This window comes from Diadema setosum, chromosome 18, assembly GCF_964275005.1.
Source record: "Diadema setosum chromosome 18, eeDiaSeto1, whole genome shotgun sequence".
Lineage (NCBI taxonomy): Eukaryota > Metazoa > Echinodermata > Echinoidea > Diadematoida > Diadematidae > Diadema > Diadema setosum.
The window spans coordinates 4,600,074-4,625,335 of NC_092702.1; the positions used below are offsets into that span (position 1 = coordinate 4,600,074).

At 37.7% G+C, this 25,262-nt stretch overlaps 1 protein-coding gene across 1 annotated transcript; it reads right to left on the bottom strand.

The window, feature by feature from the left end:
- Nucleotides 1–1,994: 1,994 nt before the first annotated feature.
- On the bottom strand, nucleotides 1,995–24,729 carry LOC140242048 (sialate:O-sulfotransferase 1-like). The gene is made up of 6 exons (XM_072321799.1): nucleotides 24,205–24,729; nucleotides 8,205–8,380; nucleotides 6,282–6,459; nucleotides 4,903–5,079; nucleotides 3,909–4,118; nucleotides 1,995–2,594 (listed from the first exon to the last, which is right to left on the bottom strand). Exons 1-6 carry the CDS (start codon nucleotides 24,395–24,397, stop codon nucleotides 2,206–2,208), a joined length of 1,323 nt encoding a protein of 440 aa, XP_072177900.1. The 5' UTR covers nucleotides 24,398–24,729; the 3' UTR covers nucleotides 1,995–2,205.
- Between the last annotated feature and the right edge of the window lie 533 nt (nucleotides 24,730–25,262).

Sequence of the window (25,262 nt, forward strand, 5' to 3'; positions counted from 1 at the left end):
CTCATGTCTCTTCAGCCTTCAAGGCCCGAGTGGTTGAGATTGAGTGATTGTGATAATTATAATGATTTTGTGTGGTTTTTTTTTCATAACTTTCAATTTTGAGTGAGTGGATTTACCTTTCGGTCGAGTAAAATGATATGAAAAGTTAGAAATCTACAAGCAGTAGAGAAATTTGCCTATAGATCCTCGATATACGCACTGCATATATCATTCACATTGTATATATATAAATATATATATATTCATTTGATTATCTATTCATTCGTATACTGTTATATAAATTACTGTATGCATGATGACTTTCTATTCCATCACTACTTTTAGTAAACAACCGAAAGGGTGAAAGAGTGGCATTTATTTTTATGATTGAAGTGAGAGTTGCACCAGGTAAAGTTCAGTGTAATCACGCGACCTTAAATCACTCCGCATAACGACAGAAAAGTGAACTGCGTATTGACAGCTCGCTTTTCAAGCGATGGAAGCTGCCAACTATTTTGCTTGGAAGGTAACGCTGAAGACATTCCCCTCCACACACACAGTCGTAAATAGAAACATTTCAAAAATAAAGACATCAACAAAGATTAATTCAATCACTAAAATAAAGTAAAATCGTCTGAACAGCTCCTTTGGAATGCATTATATTACTGAGACTCTGATGTTAAGTAGGCCTGCGCTTTTAATGTTTGCCCTGTAAACTTTAACTGTGACTATAGCACTGTGTTGTGCTTTGGGCACTCGCGAAAGTATGCTTGTTTACGATCTTCATATTTTTTATCGCTTTTTAATCACCTTTTTCATGATAATTTTTCAGTTATTTATACTGGTGCAAATAAAAATGAATAACGGTACTCGTTTTGGTTATTCATCATGTTTATCAAAAATACAGGTAAAGATTACTGTCCGTCGAAACGATGAGGAAATTTTAAGAACGTTTAAAAACTATGAACGTTAAAAAAGCACCTACACCTCACACACACACACACACACACACACACACACACGTCAAATCAGGTGAATGTTAACGACCCTCTTCGGTTCGACACACGTGACCAGAATTCTGCAGCCATTATTAACAATACACAACATACCAAACCCCGCATGTAGTGTTTCACGAGCGAAGATGATGATTAACAGCTAGGTGACTTCAAATGCATGGCAATCTGAAATAATTTGTCTTTTACTTTTAGTAGCTTGTCAACACAGTACCACTGGTAGTTCCTAACGTTGTGAAAAAAGAAAAAAAAAAAACGTCTATTAATTTTACTTCCATATTTTGTTTGTACGATGATTTTTTTTTTTTTTGGGGGGGAGGGAGTAATAATATTATTTGGACACCTCTCAGACAGAATTTCCTATGATGCTTCATGTGTGGCAAATAATGTGGACTTCCCCGAGGTCATTCTAAATATACATCTCGCCAGGGCTTACAATATAAAAGGAAATGAAAATGAAATGAATTTACATATCTATCATCTTTATTTTTCTCCGTAGCGTACAAAGAAGAGCCCAGCAATACCATGTTAAAAAAAAAAAAAAGTTATGTTAGATATGATTCCTTATTGGATATATTAAAGTAAATTTATCACGAAACATTATGCAAAGCTTTTATGCAAGATTTTTTTGTTGTTGCTTGTTCGTAAGCTTGTTTGCTGTTATCGGGGTAACAGCCATGTACACATTCCCTGGATATTCGCAGAGCCATTCTTGAGACTCAGGTTACAATATCTTATATTATTCTTATATCATCGTTATGTAACATTTCTTTTTGTATCTAAAGTTGTTTAGTATTTGTTCCATGAAAAAAAAAAAAAAGATACGCTATCTCTAGGAGCAACTACCCCTGATAACCCTGCAGCGCACTACCGTGATCATATACACACATATTACAAAAGATATCCCCTCCCCCAAAAAAACAACAACAACAAAGAAAGAAAGAAAGAAAGAAAGAAAGACAGAAAGAAAGATGTAAATACACAAGTGATGTTAATGGCTCCTTCGTAGGTGTAGGCTATGTGAGTTGTTTCAGCGTAATTTACACATTGTAAAGACCTACGAGTGTTCTTTGTTTGAGTCAGCATGGTCACTGATCTTTGAAATATTGCTCCATAATATTTTTGCAGTTTTGGATAAAGCGTGTCTCACAGCGTTCCGAATGTAAATGGCGCCACGTGTGATCGCCAAGCACACATGTAGTAACGGTCGTCTTCAGAAGACACGAATATTGCTGTAGTCGCTAGGCAACGGATCCTGGCCTTTGGCTATCAGCGACTCATTCACACTCAGTATAAAGGAGTCAATGATCGTGTGCATGCTCGGTGTGAAGGGGTCCGTGGTGAGATAGGCGCGCGTCTTCACGCCGTGGTTGCCTAGCGACACCCCGGTCGAGGAGGAGGACGGATTGTCCTGCACGGAGCAGGCGATTCGCTCCTGGTCCGGACTCTTGCGCAGGAACTGGACTATCCTAGTGAGCTGGTCCTCGGTGTGAGTCTCGAGCTGCTCGTAGTGTATGACCAGCAACCGCTTGGAATATTTGATCCAGTTTAGATTCATGTCATGCCACCTCTGGCCCTCTTTATCTACAAACTTCTGCCAATCTGGAGAAGGAAAAAAATGTGAAGTAAGCGAACACGAAGTTAATCCTCGAAATTAGGTTCCACGATAGATCTCATTGAAAGTGCATGTATTGCTTATTAGAACAACAAAACAGCGGAAGTGGTAAGAATTTTGAACCATTCACCCTGCCTTGAATTCATAATTGCACTTCGTCAAAGTCGAACAAGTACATGTATCCCCCAGCAGAAACGATAGTTCAAATAAAGTCGTTGAAACAACACAAATTGTTAGTGGAAATAACTCCGACGAATATCGAGATAAGTCTTTATGAAGATCAGCATACAAGACAAAATTGTTTCCTTGACAAATCAAGATGTAAGGGCAATGAAAACCAGATGACTTATCGCATTTACAGTAGAGCTTGACTAAAGAAATATTGAAGCTGCGAGAAAAAACAACAACAACAACAAACAAACTCGGATGTAGGCTTACGCAGCTTTACATCTAATGATGATATGAACCTTGCACACGAATTCCTTTATTCATCTTTCCGGTCACTTCATTATCGCTTGACTTGTTTTTCTGCTTTGCGTTTGATTTTTCACTGGTTTCTATATTTCCACTTTTCCTTGAAGACATAATAATTATTTTTCGCCGCTTTATAGCTTCATAATCCGTCCGAGAAATCGTATTCATGCACAACATCGTCCTCGTCAACTGATAACAAGAAATATCGTCTATTTCCCACTGCTGCCACACGGGTAAGAAGTAAAAAGTGGGTCACATACTTGGATAGTATTTTCGCAATCAGAATAAGGCGATGATGATCCGCAGATCATTGATTCAAACTCAACCCGAGTATGTATGCCCATGATTTTTTTTTTAATCATGGCTACTACTGAAACATTGATTAATTCGTGCTTACTTACGTAGCTGTAGGACAATTTATTTGTCAATTACTTGCAAGAAAATAAGGCATATTTAGTATTATAAGCAATACTTTCATTGCTTACTACGTATACATATAATTGTACACTAGCTACGCAATGTCTGTGGAAAATATTATTTTGCATGTTTTGGCAGAGTTTCTTTGTCATTATGTAACTATGGAACTAGTTTTAAACATTTCCTCTTCCATGGACTTTTGGACAGTGTGTACAATGCTACGGTACTTTCCGGGCCAACCGGTACTTTAAGCACACAAAGGATTAACGCTTTCTGTACCACGGACTTTGGACACTGTGTACAATGCTATGACGTTTTCTGTGCCAACCGATACTCAAAACACGTTGAGGATTAATTTACTTGTCACTTCTCCTGTGCAAGCTTTTATGCACATTTATAAAATGTGTTACCTTTTGATTTCAAATATTCCATGCTGTCGTCGACCGAACCCGACTTGGCGAACATGAATCTTCGGAAGACTTCGGCTACGATCGTTCTGTACGGATTTCTGATCAGCAAAACGGCATCGCTGAAGTCGCCTATGTGTTTCCTCTCCGACCTGTGAGTCTTGACGCATATCGTGTGCAGCCTGTGGTAGTCGTCATTGCCACCTAGGAAAACTTGTTGGTCAAAACATTGACCACGAGGATGTGAGACGAGCGAAACAGAAGGATGAGCGGCGGGGAAGGATGCGTTGCTATGGTTTAAAGACACATTCTGGTTACTGAGTTTCCAAGACACTACTTCAAATTGGATGTCTTTCTTCAGGATAGGCACTCATAATCGTTTCCTAAGTAAAGTGACTATACATTATAGTTTTTTAATGTTCTCATACTGCAATCACCCTAATATTTTAGGGTCGATATCTCAGTGGTAATCTCCTGTTGAATTTCATAAATAATGAAAATTCAGTCAACACTTGCAGTATTTTGTGCGATTCTGCATTATTTCTTGTCTGAGAGAGAAAAAAATCTACTAAACTTAGCAAGAAACACATTATTATCCAGACCTACAAGAATGTCGGCCTTTGACAAAGTAGATATTCACTGTCCAAGATACCACGCATGAAATATGCATCGGGTATTACATTAATTTTTTCATATAAGAACTTGTTGGTTGCACATTTCTACAGTCTTTAAACTGTTTCCGAGCACTTTTTGGGTACACTCCAAAAAAGTTGTGCGATAATATTACAATTTACAATAATCACTGCAGCCACTTTGGTTTCAGCGGGTGCAACAATCAACTCGCAGGCAATATTATTTTAGTTGTTCCTATGATAACTCCAATTACGACGAGTTGCAGTTATCTTACAGTGAGTCTTCTGTAAAATTGGTACCTGGCCGGCCATGTGATGGCGCTCTGTGAATGTAGCTGTTAGTAGCAGACAATATGTGTACATACCTTTCTGCGAGATTGGCGACTCGCGCTCTGCCTTCCAGTAAATGCTACCCGTGTACACGCCCGTGGCCGCCTCAATCAGCTGTCGTGTCCACGTATTGCCCGAACGAGGGTAGCTGGCGAGAGCTGTCAGGGGAAAAGCGCCATCTTTGCCCACTGATTTGCTGCTACAGCGAACATCTGCCAATAAAGAATGGGAATAATTGCAACATTAGACTACAGAAGGAACAGCACTTGTTACCTATGTAGCAATGAAACAGTCGAATAAAAGCATGTAAAAAAACCAACACGTTATCCATACAAATAATCAGTGCGGTTTTGTATGTCAAAGATTCAGCAATCTACATCTTGATGACGTCTTGGTCACGTGATTTTTGCATGACGCTACTCGTGAGTAGAGCTCTACATTTCGTATTTTCATAGAAATTGCATAGACATTATTGGGTGTCTAGAGGGAAAAAAAGTACATGGATTTCCGCACCTACAATATTCCGAATTTATAGAATATGAACATTGTTCATCACAAAGCATCAACTTATAATCAGAAAATACTGCCAGTATTGTGTATTATGTGCCGAATGTCATTGTGTATAATTATTGTTATCTTGTGTACTGAACTATTATACTGTACAGTAAGTAACACCTATGCTCTCTGCTCTCTCAAGTTTCATGTATATACTTTTACATTACAATGAATTATCTTTATTCTTGAATCTTGAAGAATGTAAGTGCAGTAGTGAGTCTCTCCATTCTGGTCTGTCACCATCTCGTTCATTAACTCTTTCCTTTTCTAGTTGGGCTCATCCAACGAGCCCGACACCCACGAGTCATAACGCCCACGAGTTCGACATTGAAAAAAAAAAAAAAAAAAGGTCCACGAGTCATACAGCCCATGAGTAAGCTCATGAGTCATACAGCCCATAAGTTCGACACTAGGCAAATAAGACTATTACCTGAGTCCGACAGTACGCAAACAAGGTCCACGGCTCCGTAACTAGGCCAAAAAAAAAAGGCTCACGAGACCGACACTGCGTACATTAAGCCCCGTGATGTAGTGTTGGTCTCGTGGGACTTTTTTTGCCTCGTGTCGGACTCATGGACCTTATTTGCATATAATTTGTTCTTACATACATAGCCAGACAATGTTTGAATAAAATATCACTGATAAACAGATTAAAAGAAAAGCATCATGAATGAATTCAGTGATCAAAATTTGACAAATTCTAATTAAGATATAATCAATGTGGAAAATACTAGTTTGAAATAGGTCAAATGCTAAAAGACTAATCGGGTATATAAGAAGTACTTATGATTAAAAAAAAAAAAGAGGAATAAATAACGCCATTCACCACTAAAAAAACATTAGAATCCTTCCTACTTACCTGGTACTGACGTCCTATAGAGCGAAAAGTATTCACGTCCGCCGCAGTCATAATTCCGATCGCCCGTGCACGGTACGTCACACAATGCGCTGTCCACGTACCTCAGAAGACTCGTAGATCGATGGACGTTTGTGCAATAACACTGCGTGCCTTTTGTGAGAGCAGCGTACGTATATTCCTACAGAGAGGAAGAGGCAGATAAATCTTTAAGTGAAATCAAGTATCTGATAATGGAATAAGAATGACGATAATACTAGTAATGGTAAGAATGAGGATAATACTAGTAATGGTAAGAATGACGATAATACTAGTAATGGTAAGAATGACGTTTGACACGATCTTCAAAAATTGGTTCAGAAAGACCACGGAAACGATAATACTAATACTCATCTTTTATAACCAATGCCACCAGATAGATATTCATATTATCATTCCTATCGAAATAATGAAGAAAACATGAAGGCGACAAAAATAAAGAAGGAAAGGTTGTGTTTTAAAAAAATACACACGCACAAAACAGACAAACAAATAGTTTAACATAATATGAAATCAATGTCAAATTTACTCTGAGATAGGTGACTCTGACTCTGACTCAGACTAAATGAACTCGAGCACTAAGAAAGAAAAGAGACAAACACACTGACACACATACATGTACACACGCACATACACACATTATAAGTATATATATATATATATATATATATATATATATATATATATATATATAGGCGTACCTGTGTTTTGGTGCCTTGTCTGCTACCGGCGGTTTCACGCTGTCGCGATCTTCAGGCAGACTGGCAAAGTGGTGTGTTTCTGTGCTCATGTGGCGCGAGACAAGGCACTAAAACACAGGTACGCCTATTATATGCTCTGCTGTACAGCATTTAGCACTTTTCGACCCTCAACAAACCATATATTCCCGACGGATATATACCCAACGGATATATATATATATATATATATATATATATATATATATATATATATATATATATATTATACAGAAAAATGGGCTCCAATAGGCCCAGTGGTTAAGCCACAGGCGTTCTATTCCAAGAACGCGGGTTCGATATTCCATCGGAGTTTAGCATTTGGGCCTCTATTGCTCTTCCCCAATAGCATCAACAAAAACACACCTCGCCAGACGTCAAGAGGTTCATTTTCTGTTTTGTTTGTTGTCAAATTAATTATTTTAAAGTCCTTTCCTTTCAGACGGAGTTCAGTGAGAGTTGTACTGCAGGCAGGTTGTCATTTTCCCTAAACACTCGACTGTTGATCATTGCCATTGCTATGAATGATTAGTCTTATATCACAAATAATATGATTGTTGTCATCTCAGACACCAATATTATCACAACCAATAATTTAAAGGTACTGTATATATAAATAGAATACATTTTTCGTAACAGACTGGACAGCAGAGTGATCTGTGGATTTCTCTTTAATCCCCAAATATCATGATTAATCCTTGTCCACTATTTCTTTGGTTCATTCTCGGCATAGAGTCGAATATTTGCAGATAATTTGTAGCTTTTTGGGTTACACAAAGGAAGGGAATAACCACCAGCTTCAGTCAAATAGGGTAACTGACCAGCAGAATATGAATGAAATGACAACGGGGAAAGAAATTTATCGGGATTTAAACCCAAGACCTCCGGATTGTTAGATCGGTGCTCTCACAAACTGAGCTAAGAACCATGAGACCCCTCAATTTCCATTATTTGTGTGGTCAGAAGGTATTATAAACCTGACATGACTCGTATGGTAAACTCGAAGGATAGAAATCAACTTGGGATGAACACCGTACTAAGGTTTTCCTTAGCTCATCAGTCGGTAAGAGCACCGGTCCAGCAATCTGTAGGTCTCAGGTTCGAACCCCGACGGAATCCAACTTTCTTTGCTCATTTTCATCCAACCTACCAAATTGATACAGTGATGGAGGCACTGTAATATCGTCATGTTAGTTTCACTGGTGTCCACGAGCCCGCCCGTCAGCTCGCGGTCGAACACATGGTCCGGGGTCGGGTACGGGACGCAGGCCCGGTATTTACCGGGGCTCTCCAGTGTCTGCCACGTCATCCACCGCTGGTTAAGAGCTGTAGGTGTCGGAGCAAGAGAAACAAATTAACAATGCAAGAGAAAATTAAACGATCTTTAAAACATATTCCAAGAGTGACAAAATACATCCTTCAAAATCCCTCAAAATATAGAAATTTATGTCCATCAATAAACAAAGCTGTAACGAGCGCATGAAATATATTGTACGTTCAGCTTATAAGTATATATATATATATATATATATATATATATATATATATATATATATATATGCAAGTTTGCAAGGACATATCCCAGGAATGATACACTGAGTTCTACCATGTCAAATTACGAAGAGGTAGATTTCCCTGTTATTTCATTGATGCATTTGCAGTAATCTTGTAATATTATATGTCATTACGCACATTCGTCGTCACTCCACACCTCCTATAATTTATTATCGTGTTTATCTGTAGCCAGAATTTGTGAATACACAAATCTTCTCACGTGCTAAAATTGCCTGCTTATTTGGCGATTGTGATGTAAAAAGTTCCCTCCACCTCCCCCACCAAAAAATCAAAACAAAGCAAAATAAAAAACCTAGGTGTTGACAAGCATGAATGCAGGTGTATTTCGTAACGAACCCAACGAACCTTCTTCTTGCAACGTCACACCCAGTGGTGCGGTTAGGGTGACCGACACTCCTCAAAGTCCGCAAACAGTGGACCAAGTTTAAATGTCAAATTGAAGAGCTTCATTCGGAGGAAGTATTTTCGCAAATACACAAAGTGTGACCTTTCTTGTTGATCAGGAGAAACGCTATCCACACGTCGCTCTCATAACAGATGGGTTCATAGTGTGGTTCCATTCCAAAATACTAAAATACACGTTGCCTATTATTAAAAATTGTAGGTCCTTTTGACCCCATAATAGGCTATATCAAGTCAAGAAAGTCATTAACAAAATATCTTAGACAAGGAAATTGCAAATTCCATAATTCCTCCTTTTCTGATTAAGTTCAAGCTATCGGTCAGTATACGTCTGTTTCGCCTATTTTCAAGTTACAAACAAACAGAGAGAGAGAGAGAGACAGAGAGAGACAGAGGCAGAAAGACAGACAACACACACACACACACAGACAGACACACACACACAGACACACAGACACAGACACAGACACACACACACACACAAGCACACACACACACACACACACATTGTCATTATTTTCTACTCTGTATCGCTATAAAGATAATCAACCATGACTTCTGCATTGTGCGTGATCAAAAGAGGCAGTGAGGTAGATCGTGGTGGCAAGACGTGTCCGGGGTGTAGAAGGGGTGGGGCACCGTCGAGGTTTCAGAAAGAGGCAAAGATTATTACTTTAGTGTTAAACGAACGACGGGGTAATAAGCTCAGTTTCAGGGCGTGTTTTAGACAAGATGTACAGAAAATGGCGACATCTACACACAGTACCACCATAACTTGGATGTTCCGTCCACAAAAAAAAAAAGAAGAAAAGAAATGTGGACGGAACAGGCGAAAGACGAGGCTGAGAAGAGGATGGGCCTTTAGAATTGAGTTATGAAAATCAAAATAGTACGAGAAAAATTGAGAACGTTACAGTCATTTTGTCGGTATGTATGTTCTATAATCCTGAAGGTTTCATGGGTGAAATTGCTAATTCAAAATTAACAAGAACTGGTAATATTTTTTTTTTCTTGATGCGAATATGAATGTTTCTTTTTGAAACGAAAGATGTATTATACGAAAACTAAATTAAACTACAATAGTGCATATACCTGTGTGTACGTATGCATGTGCATGTATAAATACACACAGGTATACAAAATTATATGTAACTGTATGATGAGAATAATATGGTAAATGCGGAATAGATAAAATGCGGTTATTTTTAATCTACGTTACGAAAGTCAAAATGCAATATTAAGTACAAAATGATATGAAAGACGAGAGTATAGTGAGCTGTTCCTTGGTCTTATTGCAGAGAATATCAAACTTACTAAAATTAGAACTGCCATTCAAAAAGAAAAAAAAATAGTTTTCGCGATGTCTACTTGGCACTTCAGTTATTGGAGTTGCGATGTAAGAGAATACGTGCAAGGTGGTGCTTCAATAGCCAACAGTACATCAAGTTAGTTGTTATTGTGCCTGAAACACTGTTACTCCACAGAAACTTTGGGGGTAATATTAATAGCTTAGAGATCTCACCAGAAATAACATCGCCTCTTTTCTCCGTGACTGAAGCGGGTGGTTTAAACGGGAATATGTCTGCGTTAAGTCCGCGCTCCTGGTGTACCATTACAGACGACCTTCCATCGTTGTAGCCCATGATGTACATCGCCCTCACCAAGAACAAGACACACAGCAAACCGGCAAGACATATCAGGAGGTGACCGAACCGACGCGAAAGCATTCTCCTCATATTTTGCTGGTCCGAAATCTCACCAAACTGCCCCATGAAACTCAATCTACCACGAGTCCCAATACCAGGGTTAGGCATTGGATGTAACCCACCCTACTCGTTCCTCAAGAGAAGACATTCAACACTAGCGAGATGAAGTAGCGAAAGTTTACTTACACGCCGAATCGGAGCCCCCCGGTCATCTGTATTGCTTTATTTGCGTGTGAGCATACAACGTGTACGGAAATGACAATCGTGTGTTCATTCGTTCTCCCGAAGCCGCCACGCATAGCATTCCCATTGTTACGACATCGGCACCCTTTGTCACTTACAATAGATACTCATCCAGTTCCCCCTCGCACCTTTCTTTCTTATCCGCCTTGAGTAGCGAGTGGCTTCTTAGTGCATCAGTGTGTTGGAAGACTTGACGAAGTATACGTACATGTATCCGCATTTGAAGTAGATAGGCTATGTTCAAGACCTTCCCTTTGTATGCGGACTCTTTGTCACCACAATAAGTTATGACAAGCACGGTATAACGAGTTATCTTACTCTTTGAACGGAACCAAATATATCGCTTTGGGCTTATGCGATAATCATAAAATGATAATAATAAGTACAACCAAAGTCTGCAATAATGTTGTAGTAGTTGAAGGTATACGCTGGAGTGAAAATGTGGTTGAAAATGTGTAAATATAATCACCAATTTTCGTGCCTGTGAGTGGTATATAGATGGTGTTCTCGTGAAATGCAAACTGCTCTGATATCAAAACGCAGCAATTTGCAGCAGACCATTCATACAGCAGATGTGACCTAAAAGTCTATAATCTATACATCACGTTCAGTCTACCTCTGGAGCCTATAGGATAAAGGATATCAGAAATTGAAGTTTAACATTTTATTTTTGACAGTAATAAGTTCTTTATCTAAAAACAAAAAATGCGGACTACCTCAAAGTATTTTCTCTGTGCCATGCAAGAGTTTACTGTTTCTGGTTGTAGTTTGAGTTGTACAATCACATTTCCTCCCCCCCCCCCAAAAAAAAAAAAGATAAATAAATGGTTTACATGCAAAGAAAAAGAAGTTTTTTTCTCTAAGTCATCATCGCAGATTGACACGGCATTGACGTTCTTAAAGGTCCAGTTTACCTTTGGGAGCAGCGATTTCAAAAATGTTCAAGATATCACATTTGATGCATATGTGTAGGTCTGTTGTATCACAAAACATCCTACAATATAAAATTTTTGCAATAAAGCCTAAAATATGGGGAGATATCAGCATGCTTCTCAATAAACCATAACTGTATACGGTTTAGTCTGGAAGCATTCTTATTATAACTATTGTTCATATTTTGTGTACTTAACAATACTTAACATCGATTATACGGATTCAAATTTTTACAGTGGTTGTTTCTATCCCTAACTCACATTTTAGATCTATTTTAAAGCACTAATGTTGGGTTTTTGTTTCATCTGCAAATGGTAAATTATGCCTTTAAGTTTTATATGCCAAAGATTCTGTGATATTTGGAGTAGGCCCTATAGTCTAGCAGCCAGAAAGGGTCCCCGTGCACCCCCCCCCCCCCTAAAACAAAATTCTACGATATGTTCGAAGATCGTCAGAACCTGTATTTTCCGAATCCGGTTGTCGCCAGCGGAAAAAAAGGTTGCGCGCGCGTCTTATTTGCATATTTCTAAGATGGCCGCCGCCCGTTGCTAGGAGACGGATTATTTTTGAATAACTTTAGTTAGGAATAACAAATTACCATAAAAATGGTATCATTTTGAAGAGAATTAAATTTCTTACAAGCTGATACCCCATTTGATGGGATAAATAGTTGTTGTCATGAAATATTAAGGAAGGAATTATTTTTTTAAGCATTTTTCTAAAAAGATACGGAATTTGGTTATAATGTTCTTTTCCATACATCTAATATGCATTTACAAATAACATTTGAAATTTCCTAAAATTATCCCCCAAACATAGCTATTATCATGTGAAAACGGCTTTCCAATACACCAGTTCCTTTAAAAGTTACACGACATTAAAGGGGATAAGGTTCAATAGGTTTTACAGCAATATTTAAGGGTTATAATGTCTCCGCGCGCAATTGCGTAGGTTCTGTATGTGGGGTTTGTTGTAGATCACTGCTATCTATTGATCAAATCTCATCGAAATCGGCGAAGAAAGAAAGAAAAATTACACTTTCTATTCCTTATATGAAATAAAAATGTTTTTTTTTTTCTATTCTGTGTTACCAAACTCAATCCATTCAGCTTCCATATGAACAGTTTCTTGTCTTTTTGGATTCCCTCCAAAATCACAACTTATCTGATATTAAAAAGTTAAAGAAAAAAATTTGACGTGACAGTTTCCTCTTATTGGAAGATTAAAGTGAAAAAAAAAGAAGAATCTTATGCTAAAAGCCCTAAGAAATAAAGAACTTGTTAAATGGCCTTTCAGAGCTTAAAATGAAACATGGCTATCTTATTTTTTCATAACAAAATGAAGGGAAGTATCTGTGTAGTTCATGTCGGCCCATACTGGGTTACTATTCTTCAGAAATGGTCCCCGTGCACCCCCCCCCCCAAAAAAAAAGAAAAATCTACGATGTGTTCGAAGATCGTCAGAACCTGTATTTTGCGAATCTGCTTGTCGCCAGCGGAAAAAAAGGGTTGCGCGTGCGTCTAATTTGCATACTTCTAAGATGGCCGCCGCCCGTTGCTAGGATACGGATTATTTTTGAATAATTTTAGTTAAGAATATCAAATTACCATAAAAATTGTATCATATTAAAGAGAATTAGATTTCCTACAAGTTAATACCCCGTTTTATGTAATAAATAGTTGTTGTTATGAAATACTAAGGAAGGAAGGATTTTTTTAAATACATTTTTCCCAAGAAATACAGATTTCAGTAATGTTTTTTCCATACATTTAATTTCTGTTTACAAATAACATCGGAATTTTCCTTAAGTTAAACCCCATAAATAAGTACTATTCTGTGAAAGCGGCTATTAAATACACCAATTTCTTAAAAAGTTACACGACATTAAAGGGAAAAGGTTCAATACGGTTATACAGAAATTTAAGGGTAATGTCGACTTCCGCACTTGCTAACGCGTGTAATACTATAATAATCATTGCAAGTATGAGACCCTATCACTTCTTACATCCAAATTATTGATTAAATATCATTAAATCTTGTAGAATATGAAAACAAATTAAATTTTTTATTCGCTATCACCTTTGATCTACTCAGCTTCACTTTTAGTTTACGTCTTTTTTCATCAAATAGAATGAAGGCATTACGAGAGGTGTAATTTCATGACGGCCGAAACGGGCTTACCTGGATAGGGGTTTCCAACATATCGATATTAATCAAACTTCTCTTCATCAACTCTCATTCTTCTGATCATCTTCACACACATACTCACACCTCCAGTATCGCACACAGGCATTCATGCAGGGGAAATGAGCTCAGTCATGAATTTCGTGAATTTATTCAATACGCCATTAATGCATTCATGGAACATCAAACTCGAATGCTTTATTTAGATGTCGAAATAAGAGTTACATGTATACCGCACAAGCGAAATATTTCTCACCATGCTCTAGCATGAAATCAATTTATCTTTTTAAGATAAGATCGCACATACGTGTTCTCATTCTTTGGTGGTTCGCCTGATGGTTTTTAAACATATTGCTCATACGTGTATTATTGCCAAGAAACTAATAGATAGATTACAAATACCAAGGAATGGCATTGATAAAAACGAATAGTTGCAAGTCAAATCCAGTCGCTTTCAAATTCTGTGGGGTTTTTTTTATAGAAAATGATTTCATGGGTTGATTTAAATGCAATACAACGTAAACTTGGTTGTTAAATCCGTTAGGAGTGACTAATAATCAATATTATACAAAAATGAGAGAGAGAGAGAAAAAAAATGTTATGGTTAAGTAGACCTTAATGCATGGATCTATAAAACATGAGGGAAATGTCTGAGGGAACATTAACTATGCATGCGTGTATGTATGTATGTGTGCATGTATATACTATAACTATGTATATATAATATATCTATATCTATATATAAATATATATATATATATATATATATATATATATATATATAACGTTTATATTTATGCAGGTTTGTATACTTTTGTGTTGTGTGTGTTTCTGTTCAAGGATGTATGTGTATGACTAATGTGTTAAACATTAGACATATTCAGAGTGTAAATGTTTAACCACAACGAATACAATATTTTCATGTTTTCCACAGAAATTAGTTGCTGAAATGATTTGAAGTGTATCTGCTATAGGCGCATCTGACGTGCAATCCACTTTTAGAGCGCATGTAAGTTCCGCTGGAATAACATTTTAACTCATGCATGAATTAAATACACCATCCAATGTTTTCAGATATCCATGCCCTACTCGTCCGCCGGTCCTTTTTAGATAGAGTAACTATAAATGTGCATTATCGATACCCAAAAGATTATTGACATGGCAGTTAAACACTTTCACTAGGTTGCCATTGTCGCGAGTCTCGATATGCTAATACATGTATACTATCTACCACAAATCGATTCTTAGTCTACGAGTGACCGTGGTGATCTTATCATGGCTTATCACATCTTGAGGTCTATGGTGGTAATCGTGTTGATCGTAGAAGAATTATTGGACTGTTCGAAAAATTACTACGATCAACACAATGTCTTTGACTGACATCAAGATTTGATTATCTGATGATCAGCACGATTAGTCCCCGAGTAAGACCACGATTTCGGGCGAATCGAGAAAGTGGACCCAGCTTAGTGAATTCCACGAGAGTGGTAACTTACCATAAGGATAATCAACACGACAGTTTCAATACCGTACATATCAATATTTACATATCTTCAAAGATTACTTCACCCATGTAATCTAGATTCTTTTGTATGCCTCCGCCAAGAAGTGGTGCCGGAGGCATTATGTTTTCGGGTTGTCCGTCCTTCCGTCCGTCCTTCTCTCCGTCCGTAATGAATTTTGCGGACAGCGTAACAAACCCCCCCCCCCCCCCCCAAAAAAAAAAAAAAAAAAAAAAAACTGACATTTGGCATGTATGTGTATTGGGGGTGAAATTCTGCCTATCAACTTTTGGGTGCACATGCTCAAGGTCAAAAGTCAAAAGGTCGAGGTCAAATGCTTAAAATTTCACTATTTCCCTCATATCTCTGCAATGCCTAAAGATATTTTCTTGAAACTTAGTGTATACAGGTATTATCTAATTAAAATTCACTGGTAAAAGTTTGGGGTGATAAGGTTAAGGTCAAATGTGAAAAGGTCGAGTGAAAATGTTAAAATTTTACTTTTTTTCTCTGTATCTTGGATATTGTTCAAGGTATCTTCATGGAACATAGTATATATTATGCATGTACTGACTGGAAGTGATTATCTAGGGAATTTGGGGTTCATGGGGTCAAAGGTCAAGGGCAACACTTCAAAATTTTACTATTTCCCTCATATTTATGCAATGCCAGCAGGACTTTTTTTAAAACTTGGTGTATGCATGTATAACCCAAAATAGAGATTCTCTGGCAATTTCTTTTTTTTTTTTGTTTTGCCAAAAAGGTCAAAGATCAAAGATCAAGAGAAAGTGCTGAACTTGCTTCTTCCTCCATGTCTCGGAAGTGGCTCATGGCATCTTGAAACTTAGTACATTTTTATGCATGTTCTACCTGACAGTGATTCTCTTATGAATTTTAGGGTCAAAGGCCAGATGAAAATGGGGGTTACGCCATTTCCTGACCCACTTCATCTGACACACTCTTTCTGACACACTTTTTTTGCCATTCATTTTGTACACGGGGCAGTTTTCATGAGACGGCCTCTGTTATTGGCTACTGTGCTAATGAATATTCAACAGCCTTACGATTTTTTTTTCCATGAGTCACTCGGTCTGATTCTGTGTCTGTGATTGGCTTTTAGCTATTGACTTACGCGTGGTATCGTGATATCGATCTCCTCAAGGGGGTCCATGACGATATCTGATTACCTGTGTGCGTGTGTGTGTCGAATTGCGTCTTAGTGCCACTGAACTCAAACACTACGTAGTGCTTGAGTTCAGTGCTTAGTGCCAGTGAGTGTGGCATAACTTCTGCAGGTTTCCTGTCCATTTCTCTCTCTTTTTCTCTCTTTTGCTTTCGTATCATCGTATCTTTGTTATTCTTAGAGTACAATCGTACTACCGCAAGTGTTTTTCCCCCATTTTTTGAAGTGATTATCTCGTTTTCAACAATTTAAAGGTGAGTTTTTGTTCGAGTGTTTGTTGAGTTTTTTGATTGAACACGATGTAGATTATCTACGTTTGTGCGAGAACATCCATACTTTGTATGGTACCCACTCGTTTGTTTCCTTGTGCATTTTTACCGTACAGTGTCTTCATCGTTCGTCTTCCAAGCAGCGGGTTTTCACCCTAGTTTTCCTCAACGTAGTTTTTTAACTCATTTTTTTTTTTTTTTTTTTTTTTGCGGTGCAAGATGTTCAGTGTATTTTTTCTACGGTAAAATGCCATCGTTGATGATCTCCGTGTATTCATTACTAGTTTTCCACCTCCGTTTCATTTTGTGTACAACTAACATTGATCTAAAGTCTAACGTAGTTAGCTACAAAGTCTGCGATGTCTGTACGTTTGCTGATGTGTTTTTGTGAGCTGGGAGTGACTGGTGGGAATGATATTCAGGGTTTGCTGTGGTTGATATGATAGTGATGATGATCATAATGATTCTGGTGATGATATACGAACCCTTTTGATGATGCAATTTATTTCGTGTGACCATGACGTTGATGATGGCGAGAACGACACGAGTAGCCTAGCCTAGGCCAAGGACAAGAGTGACACTGTCCATGGAGGCTGTTGCTCGCTCATGCACAGGAGTGGTCTAGAGACCTGCATTTCATCATTTTTTTTTAAACCTTTTGGTTGTTCACTTGGGTTAGTGCTCCAAAAGTTCGTTTCTCTAAAGAAACTCAACCAAAAGCTTGACAATAAGGTTGCATCAGGGCTATTCTTTAGTAAATATTGATCTAAATGGCGATGCTAATTTAGTTTTCATTTAGATCTCGATGATATCCCATTTTCTTTGCTCATTTTTGAAACAATAAATTATTTAGAACTGTACTTAAATTCTGATGTACTGCATTCACCATTGTAAAAATCAATAAAAAAGAGCCCGCTGAGCAGGTGTTTCATTCTATCCTTTTCATTTCCTCCCTATCGTGTTGGTTTCCTTCCTGTCACTTCCTTCTTTGACCCTGGATGGAAGAAAAAAAAAATCCCATCTTGCCATGTAAAGACAGAACACATACCATCATGAAATATTATGACATTAGAATAGTTTTAAAAGATTATGTAAGTCATCAAAATTCTTGTGTGTGAAAATAAATGATAAATAAAAGGTGATTTCTTACAAAGTTCTTTCAAATGTCCAACAACCTCAGAACAGCTTCGATAATGAAGCTAGTGAACTCTGAAAACTATCGTGGCAACAAGTGATATTGATAGGGAATTCTGACAAAAACTCACAACATTTGATGTTTGAATTTGTCTAGTTTTATTGGATTAGGTCATGAAACTAAATACCACCGATAAAATCACAATCGCTCTCAATTCGAACAGAGGCAGTAGGGTAGGAAATTAGGAATGACTCAACAAACAGCTGATTATTTATGCGTCGTATCCATGGGCAACTGCGGGGTAGCTGCAAGAAGACGCACGAAGTGTAGACTTGAGTCAAGAACTATTATTTATTATGAATTTTTTATTCAAAATATTTTTTTCTTTGGATTGCAAAAAAAAAGTCGAAATATTTCATATTTCGCTTCTAAAATGTATTATTAATATATGAAGTATTTTTATCGTGATTTCATGAAGAATTAGAATTATTATGAATATATAAATACTAGACGGGCTGAACAATGAAGTCTAAACTTGCCCCAAGAATTTGCAGCCCACCGTACCTGCTGGTGGTGCATTCCTAGCGTTCTTGCCGCACTCTCCCAGCCACGTGCACGCATGCAAGCAACAGCTTTTCATAAAATTCACATGAATAGTGCTGTACTGAGTCAAGTGCACATTCCCACAAGTGTACATGCATCATGATCCCTCCTGTCTAGTGGGAATGACACAGGCAGTTTTTCAATGACGTATATACCCTTCGCGTGTAGATCGCGCCGTAGGGAAGATCGCGCCCAAGTTCACTGCCGACTTTACTAGGCAGGCACGAAATTACAGATTACACAGAGGCCCGTACGTGGATGGGTTTAGCAGCTGAAAAAAAAAAAAAGGTACTGGAAGCGCACGTAGTAGCAAGGCCTACACGTGGATGAGGTTAGAAATTGCCGCGCGCCTCCAGCTCACCAACTCCTGGCCGCCTCTTATTGGCCGGCCTTGAGCGCGACGTTCGACAAGCCATACCATAGTCTTGAATATTCATTAGCATAGTAGCCAATGACAGAGGCCGTCTCATGAAAACTGCCCTGTGTACAGAGTGAATGGCAAAAAAGTGTGTCAGAAAGAGTGTGTCAGATAAAGTGGGTCAGGAAATGGCGTAACCCTGAAAATGGTAACAATTTTTTACACAATACAAAAATTGCACTTTTTCTCCATACCTTGAAAATTACTTAATGCATAAACTTATGAAAGGGCCAAAGTCAAGTTAAAGTCCTAAAATTCCCAAATACATGCTCTCCTATTCATCCAATTAGACCTAGGTCAAGGAAGGTGACCATTTTGAATTTTGAATGGAAACAATGTCATTATCGTTTTCAAATTCCCAGTAACAGGGCATTTAATCTTGTTGCTTTCGCGTGGCCTTTCTTTCTATAATATACAAGAAGTAAATTTGTTATTGCTTTCAGCAATAACAAATTTGGGCCCGTTTATCTATATCATGACGAACCTCCGGAATAACGAACCTTTGGGGGAAAAAAATGAACCTTCGGAATAATAAACTGTGACCAATATTGTTATATTGTACAAGCTTTAACGCCGACATCTATTAACCTACTATATTACTACTTTCACTCTTTGAAAGGAAACACGCCAACAACCAACGACACAACAGGAATGGAAACAATGTCATTATCGTTTTCAAATTCCCAGTAACAGGGCATTTAATCTTGTTACTTTCGCGTGGCCTTTCTTTCTATAATATACAAGAAGAAAATTTGTTATTGCTTTCAGCAATAACTAATTTGGGCCCGTTTATCTATATCATGACGAACCTCCGGAATAACGAACCTTTGGGGAAAAAAAATGAACCTTCGGAATAATAAACTTTGACCAATATTGTTATATTGTACAAGCTTTAACGCCGACATCTATTAACCTACTACTACTTTCACTCTTTGAAAGGAAACACGCCAACAACCAACGACACAACAGGAATGGAAACAATGTCATTATTGTTTTCAAATTCCCAGTAACAGAGCATTAATCTTGTTACTTTCGCGTGGCCATTCTTTCTATAATATACAAGAAGTAAATTTGTTATTGCTTTCAGCCGGCAGCATAGCTTTTGATGGTTTGTGATATCATTAGAATTAAAACATTGAGCTCTCCATAACTGACAATTGTAAAGTAGTAGCCCGCCAAAGTTGGATTACCTTTTTTTGATACGCACTGTATAACCTGGAAAAAAAACACAGATTTATTGGGTTTTTATCAATTGTACATTATAGCCACTCATATAATGATGTATTGTTTGAGTTAGTCTTCGTACACCACTTAATTACCAACTGCTAATAATAGTCGTAATCTTCGTTGTAATATTAAACTAGAAATGTCGCTATGACGACTGGTATGCCTCCGCCATAATGCATGATTCTCCTAAATGGTCTATAGTACATGTGGACAATGTGTGATTACATTTTCACAAAATTGGCAAAATATTATAATGGCATGTTTGTCACAAATGTGTTGAATGGTCACCTTCCTTGACCTAGGTTTAATTGGATGAATAGGAGAGCATGTATTTCACTTGATCTTTGACCTTTGACCTATCGTAGATTTTTTTTTTTTGGGGGGGGGGAGGGTGCACGGGGACCATTTCTGAAGAATTTATGATGTAACCCAGTATGGGCCGACATGAACTACACAGATACTTCCCTTCATTTTGTTATGAAAAAATAAGATAGCCATGTTTCATTTTAAACTCTGAAAGGCCATTTAACAAGTTTTTTTTTATTTCTTAGGGCTTTTAGCATAAGATTCTTCTTTTTTTTTCACTTTAATCTTCCAATAAGAGGAAACTGTCACGTAAATGTTTTTTTTTCTTTAACTTTTTAATATCAGATAAGTTGTGATTAATTTCACGTTCTTGGAGGGAATCCAAAAAGACAAGAAACTGTTCATATGGGAAGCTGAATGGATTGAGTTTGGTAACACAGAATAGAAAAAAACATTTTTATTTCATATAAGGAATAGAAAGTGTACTTTTTCTTTCTTTCTTCGCCGATTTCGATGAGATTTGATCAATAGATAGCAGTGATCTACAACAAACCCCACATACAGAACCTACGCAATTGCGCCCGGAGACATTATAACCCTTAGATATTGCTGTAAAACCTATTGAACCATATCCCCTTTAATGTCGTGTAACTTTTAAAGGAATTGATGTATTGGAAAGCCGTTTTCACATGATAATAGCTATGTTTGGGGGATAATTATGGGAAAATTCAAATGTTATTTGTAAATGCATATTAAATGTATGGAAAAGAACATTATAACCAAATTCCGGATCTTTTTAGAAAAATGCTAAAAAACATAATTCCTTCCTTAATATTTCATGACAACATCTATTTATCCCATCAAATGGGGTATCAGCTTGTAGGAAATTTAATTCTCTTCAAAATGATACCATTTTTATGGTAATTTGTTATTCCTAACTAAAGTTATTCAAAAATAATCCGTCTCCTAGCAACGGGCGGCGCCCATCTTAGAAATATGCAAATTAGACGCGCGCGCAACCTTTTTTTCCACTGGCGACAACCGGATTCGGAAAATACAGGTTCTGACGATCTTCGAACATATCGTAGAATTTTGTTTTAGGGTGGGTGCACGGGGACCCTTTCTGGCTGCTAGACTACTATATACGGGCAGTTCTTGTTTTTGTTTCGTTTTGTGTTTTAATGTCACATGGGACCGTGTAGACTGGTACATTGTAAGTTGATCTAAAATTATTTTGTCTCCTTTCTTTAGACTTCTTCCTTAGTCTTTTACCACGCTTAACATTTAGATAATCCATGCAAGCGGTTATTGTTTTGTTTATTTATATGCGTGCGTGTGTTTGTGTGTGTGAGTTTTCGTGTGTGTGTGTGTGTGTGTGTGTGTGTGTGTGTGTGTGTGTGCACATTAAAAATCTGTGGTGTCACATCCACGAGGCGAAGTGATCTACTGCGACCATATCACGTGACACCTTTTGATATGATTAGCAAGGTATGTAACCTATAAATAGGGTTTTTCTGGCGGTAATGCGTCGAGAATCATTTAACAGTATATGCTTCATAGCTGTTGATTAGAATTATATTTTTTTCCCCTTGGACAAAAGTCTGCAAAAACATGCAAGTACATACATATAATCATATAAGTATATAAAGGCATCAAAGACACAGATGGAATATATCATGGGAGATCCAAAACGGAGGGATATTCACAAGACTAATGAAGAAAACATAAATCATGGGAAAAATGCTTAATGAGTTGGAAAGTTATTCCCTGTAATTGGTGTGGGCATCACGTTGTATGGAATGATTTGTGTGTATCCTATTAAAACGAGTTACAGGGAAATGCTGTCAAGAAGTGGGTGAGGCACATTATGAGCAGCAAAACATGCTGCATTAAAATCCCGTAAACATTCGAAGAATGACAATGTATCAATAATCCCCTATTGTGAAAATTGCTCTGTTGATATTCTTCCCACTTTGTTGTCATTGTTGCGAAACTACAACCCTGTTTGCTTTGAAAAGGGTTGATCTGTGTTTTTGGGGGAGAGTATGTAATTTTGAAGAGCAGGCAAAAGAGACTGATAACCTTTTGAAATTATTTGCTGATTAACAAGAAATATCACAACCTCAATGAATTCTTCATGAGCCAATGAGTCACAACTTTGCTATACCAAACTTAGCTGTTTGCACAAACCTCCACAGTCATTGATTCTGTGAACAGTGGTGAAGTGTTTGAATATAACATATGTAAATTTTAGCCAAACACCTATTCAAATATCACCCCCTGTGAACACAAGTTGAGGAAATATTGAATGAAAGTTTACATAAGTCTTAAGTGAGCTTACCTGCTTTGTGGGTACCACCCTCTTACATACTGAAAAAAAAAACCCGCAGGAATGTTTGCAAGTTGGTAAAACATGTAGTTACAAAAACAATATTAGTAAGAGCAAAAGTAGTAGAAGAAGAAGTAATAATAGTAGCAAAGGAGGCGATAGTTATACTAATAGAAGTAAGAACATTAAAGTAGTAGAACTAGGATAGTCTGAGATTTGGAATCGGTCTATAAATATAGTGGTCTAGTTTTGATATCTACAGTAGAAGAAATAAAGTATAAAGTAAACAGAAGTATTTGTAGCCATAGTAGTAGTAGTAGTAATAGTAGTAGTAGTAGTAGTAGTAGTAGTAGTAGTAGTATAGTAGAAGTAGTAGTAGTATATTAGAATTATTATCAGCAGCAGTAGTAATACAGTAGTAGAGATGACAATAGTGGTAGTATTAGAAGGAGACGATGATGATAATTGTGGATGACGGAGAAGAAAAAACAAAACAGAAGAAAAGAAATACACTAAAGTCATATCATAGTACATGCATTATTAGCAGCAACAATGTGCTTGAAGAACATGACTGTAGCGGTGGTAGAAGTATAGTTGGTGAGTAAAATAGTATAAACAGACTACCAGGAGTGGCGGTAGGGGCAATTCTAGAAAGGGATGTGGGAACAGATTTATAGTTTAAACAAAATGTGTGGCAGCATCAGATGAGACACAGTAAAAGAGGAAAACTTTGATCGATAATAATAATGATGATGATGATGATGATGATGATGATGCTGATAATGGTGATTTTCGTGACATCATCGTCACTACTAAGGATCAAACCTGTAGTGGTTATTGCAATACCAACTTGTAATCATTCTGTTCTTAACTATTATCCAAAGGCTATTATCATTAAAAGAAGTTGGAGTTGTCAAAGTATGTATGGTAAACGCTTTACAGCTATTGATATTATCATCATTTTAATTGCTATCGGTATTCGGTATAGTCGTAAAACAATGGTAGAAAGAAAAGGAGAGGCAGAAGCTTTAGAGGAAGCAGAGGAGGAGGAGGAGTGATGAAGTAGGCATACAGTGAGACATTAATGTTCGCATGGAATAAAATTTGAATTCCTTTCCGAACATCTGAAGTCTACCTGAAACCACGGCCAATGACGATCGCCTGGATCCGTTCGAAAATCGCCTCGGCTCGCGCAGCGTATGAACGCCTCGTCGGATGGCCGGCCTCTCGACGTACGCGATGTTGTAGACGAGAGCCACGGTGAATACGACGCTCAATCCAACCAGAAGTAGAAGTATTGAAAACACCCGTCTGTGAGGAGTCGCCATGTTCCTTTGAGTATTTACTCCGCGGCTTCGATCCACGCTTGTGCTAAGAAAGAAGTAGCCTGGGTTCGGGAAGTAATCTACAACCTGAAGTTGAGCCCCGTTGCAAAGTACACTCTTTGTCAGTGCACTAATTGCCTGTCCAAGTCTTCAGTCATGGGGAAGTAGTTACTTGTGAGTGAGATGTTGCGAAATCGCCTGGGCAGTGGTTATTACAAACAAACAACAGCAGTCACTAGCACTGTACATGTCTTTGAAGAGAGCCATGGTTTTCTCAGCTACACCTAAGCGTTTTTCTGTCCAACAGTCATTGGAAACGAAATGTCACGAGACACTATCCCGATACGCCTGCACACATGGCAGAAATCGTGTTTAATTTGTGCACATACATTAATGACGATGTAATTGATCGCATCAAGGAAGTAAACATTTCAATCGTCTTTTATGATCGTCGCGATGCATGAAAAGAAACGCTAATGCCACACGTAAGAAACAACAGACCAAGGCTGTAGAATTGGAGACATTACGCTTCTTATCTCGGCTAATGAATGATTTAGGAAGCCTGCTTACGGTCAAAGTACTCACCTTCGACTCCAAATCGTGTGCGCAGCTCAAATATCACGCAGACACACAAATTAAACTCAACCGAATTGTACGAACTTTGATCTCTCCGTATTCCGTTTTGCTAATCGGAGAATCGCAAAGGGAACGTCCCAATACTCAGTCGACGTTCAAGATTGATGAAGGACGAATAATATATTTCCCGGCCAATTTCGCACTTTTGTCAGTCCATTTGATAAAAGGTTCATTCAATTTAGCGAAAATCCTCGTCACTGCACATTCTGTCATTCAAAATTGCAACTTGTTC

Coding starts and splice junctions, on each gene's coding strand:
- LOC140242048 (XM_072321799.1), bottom strand. CDS start 24,397: ATGGCGACTCCTCACAGACGGGTGTTTTCAATACTTCTACTTCTGGTT. Junction 8,381..24,204: donor GTCATTGGCCGTGGTTTCAG/GTAGACTTCAGA, acceptor CGACACCTACAG/CTCTTAACCAGCGGTGGATG. Junction 6,460..8,204: donor TCCATCACTGTATCAATTTG/GTAGGTTGGATG, acceptor TCCTCTCTGTAG/GAATATACGTACGCTGCTCT.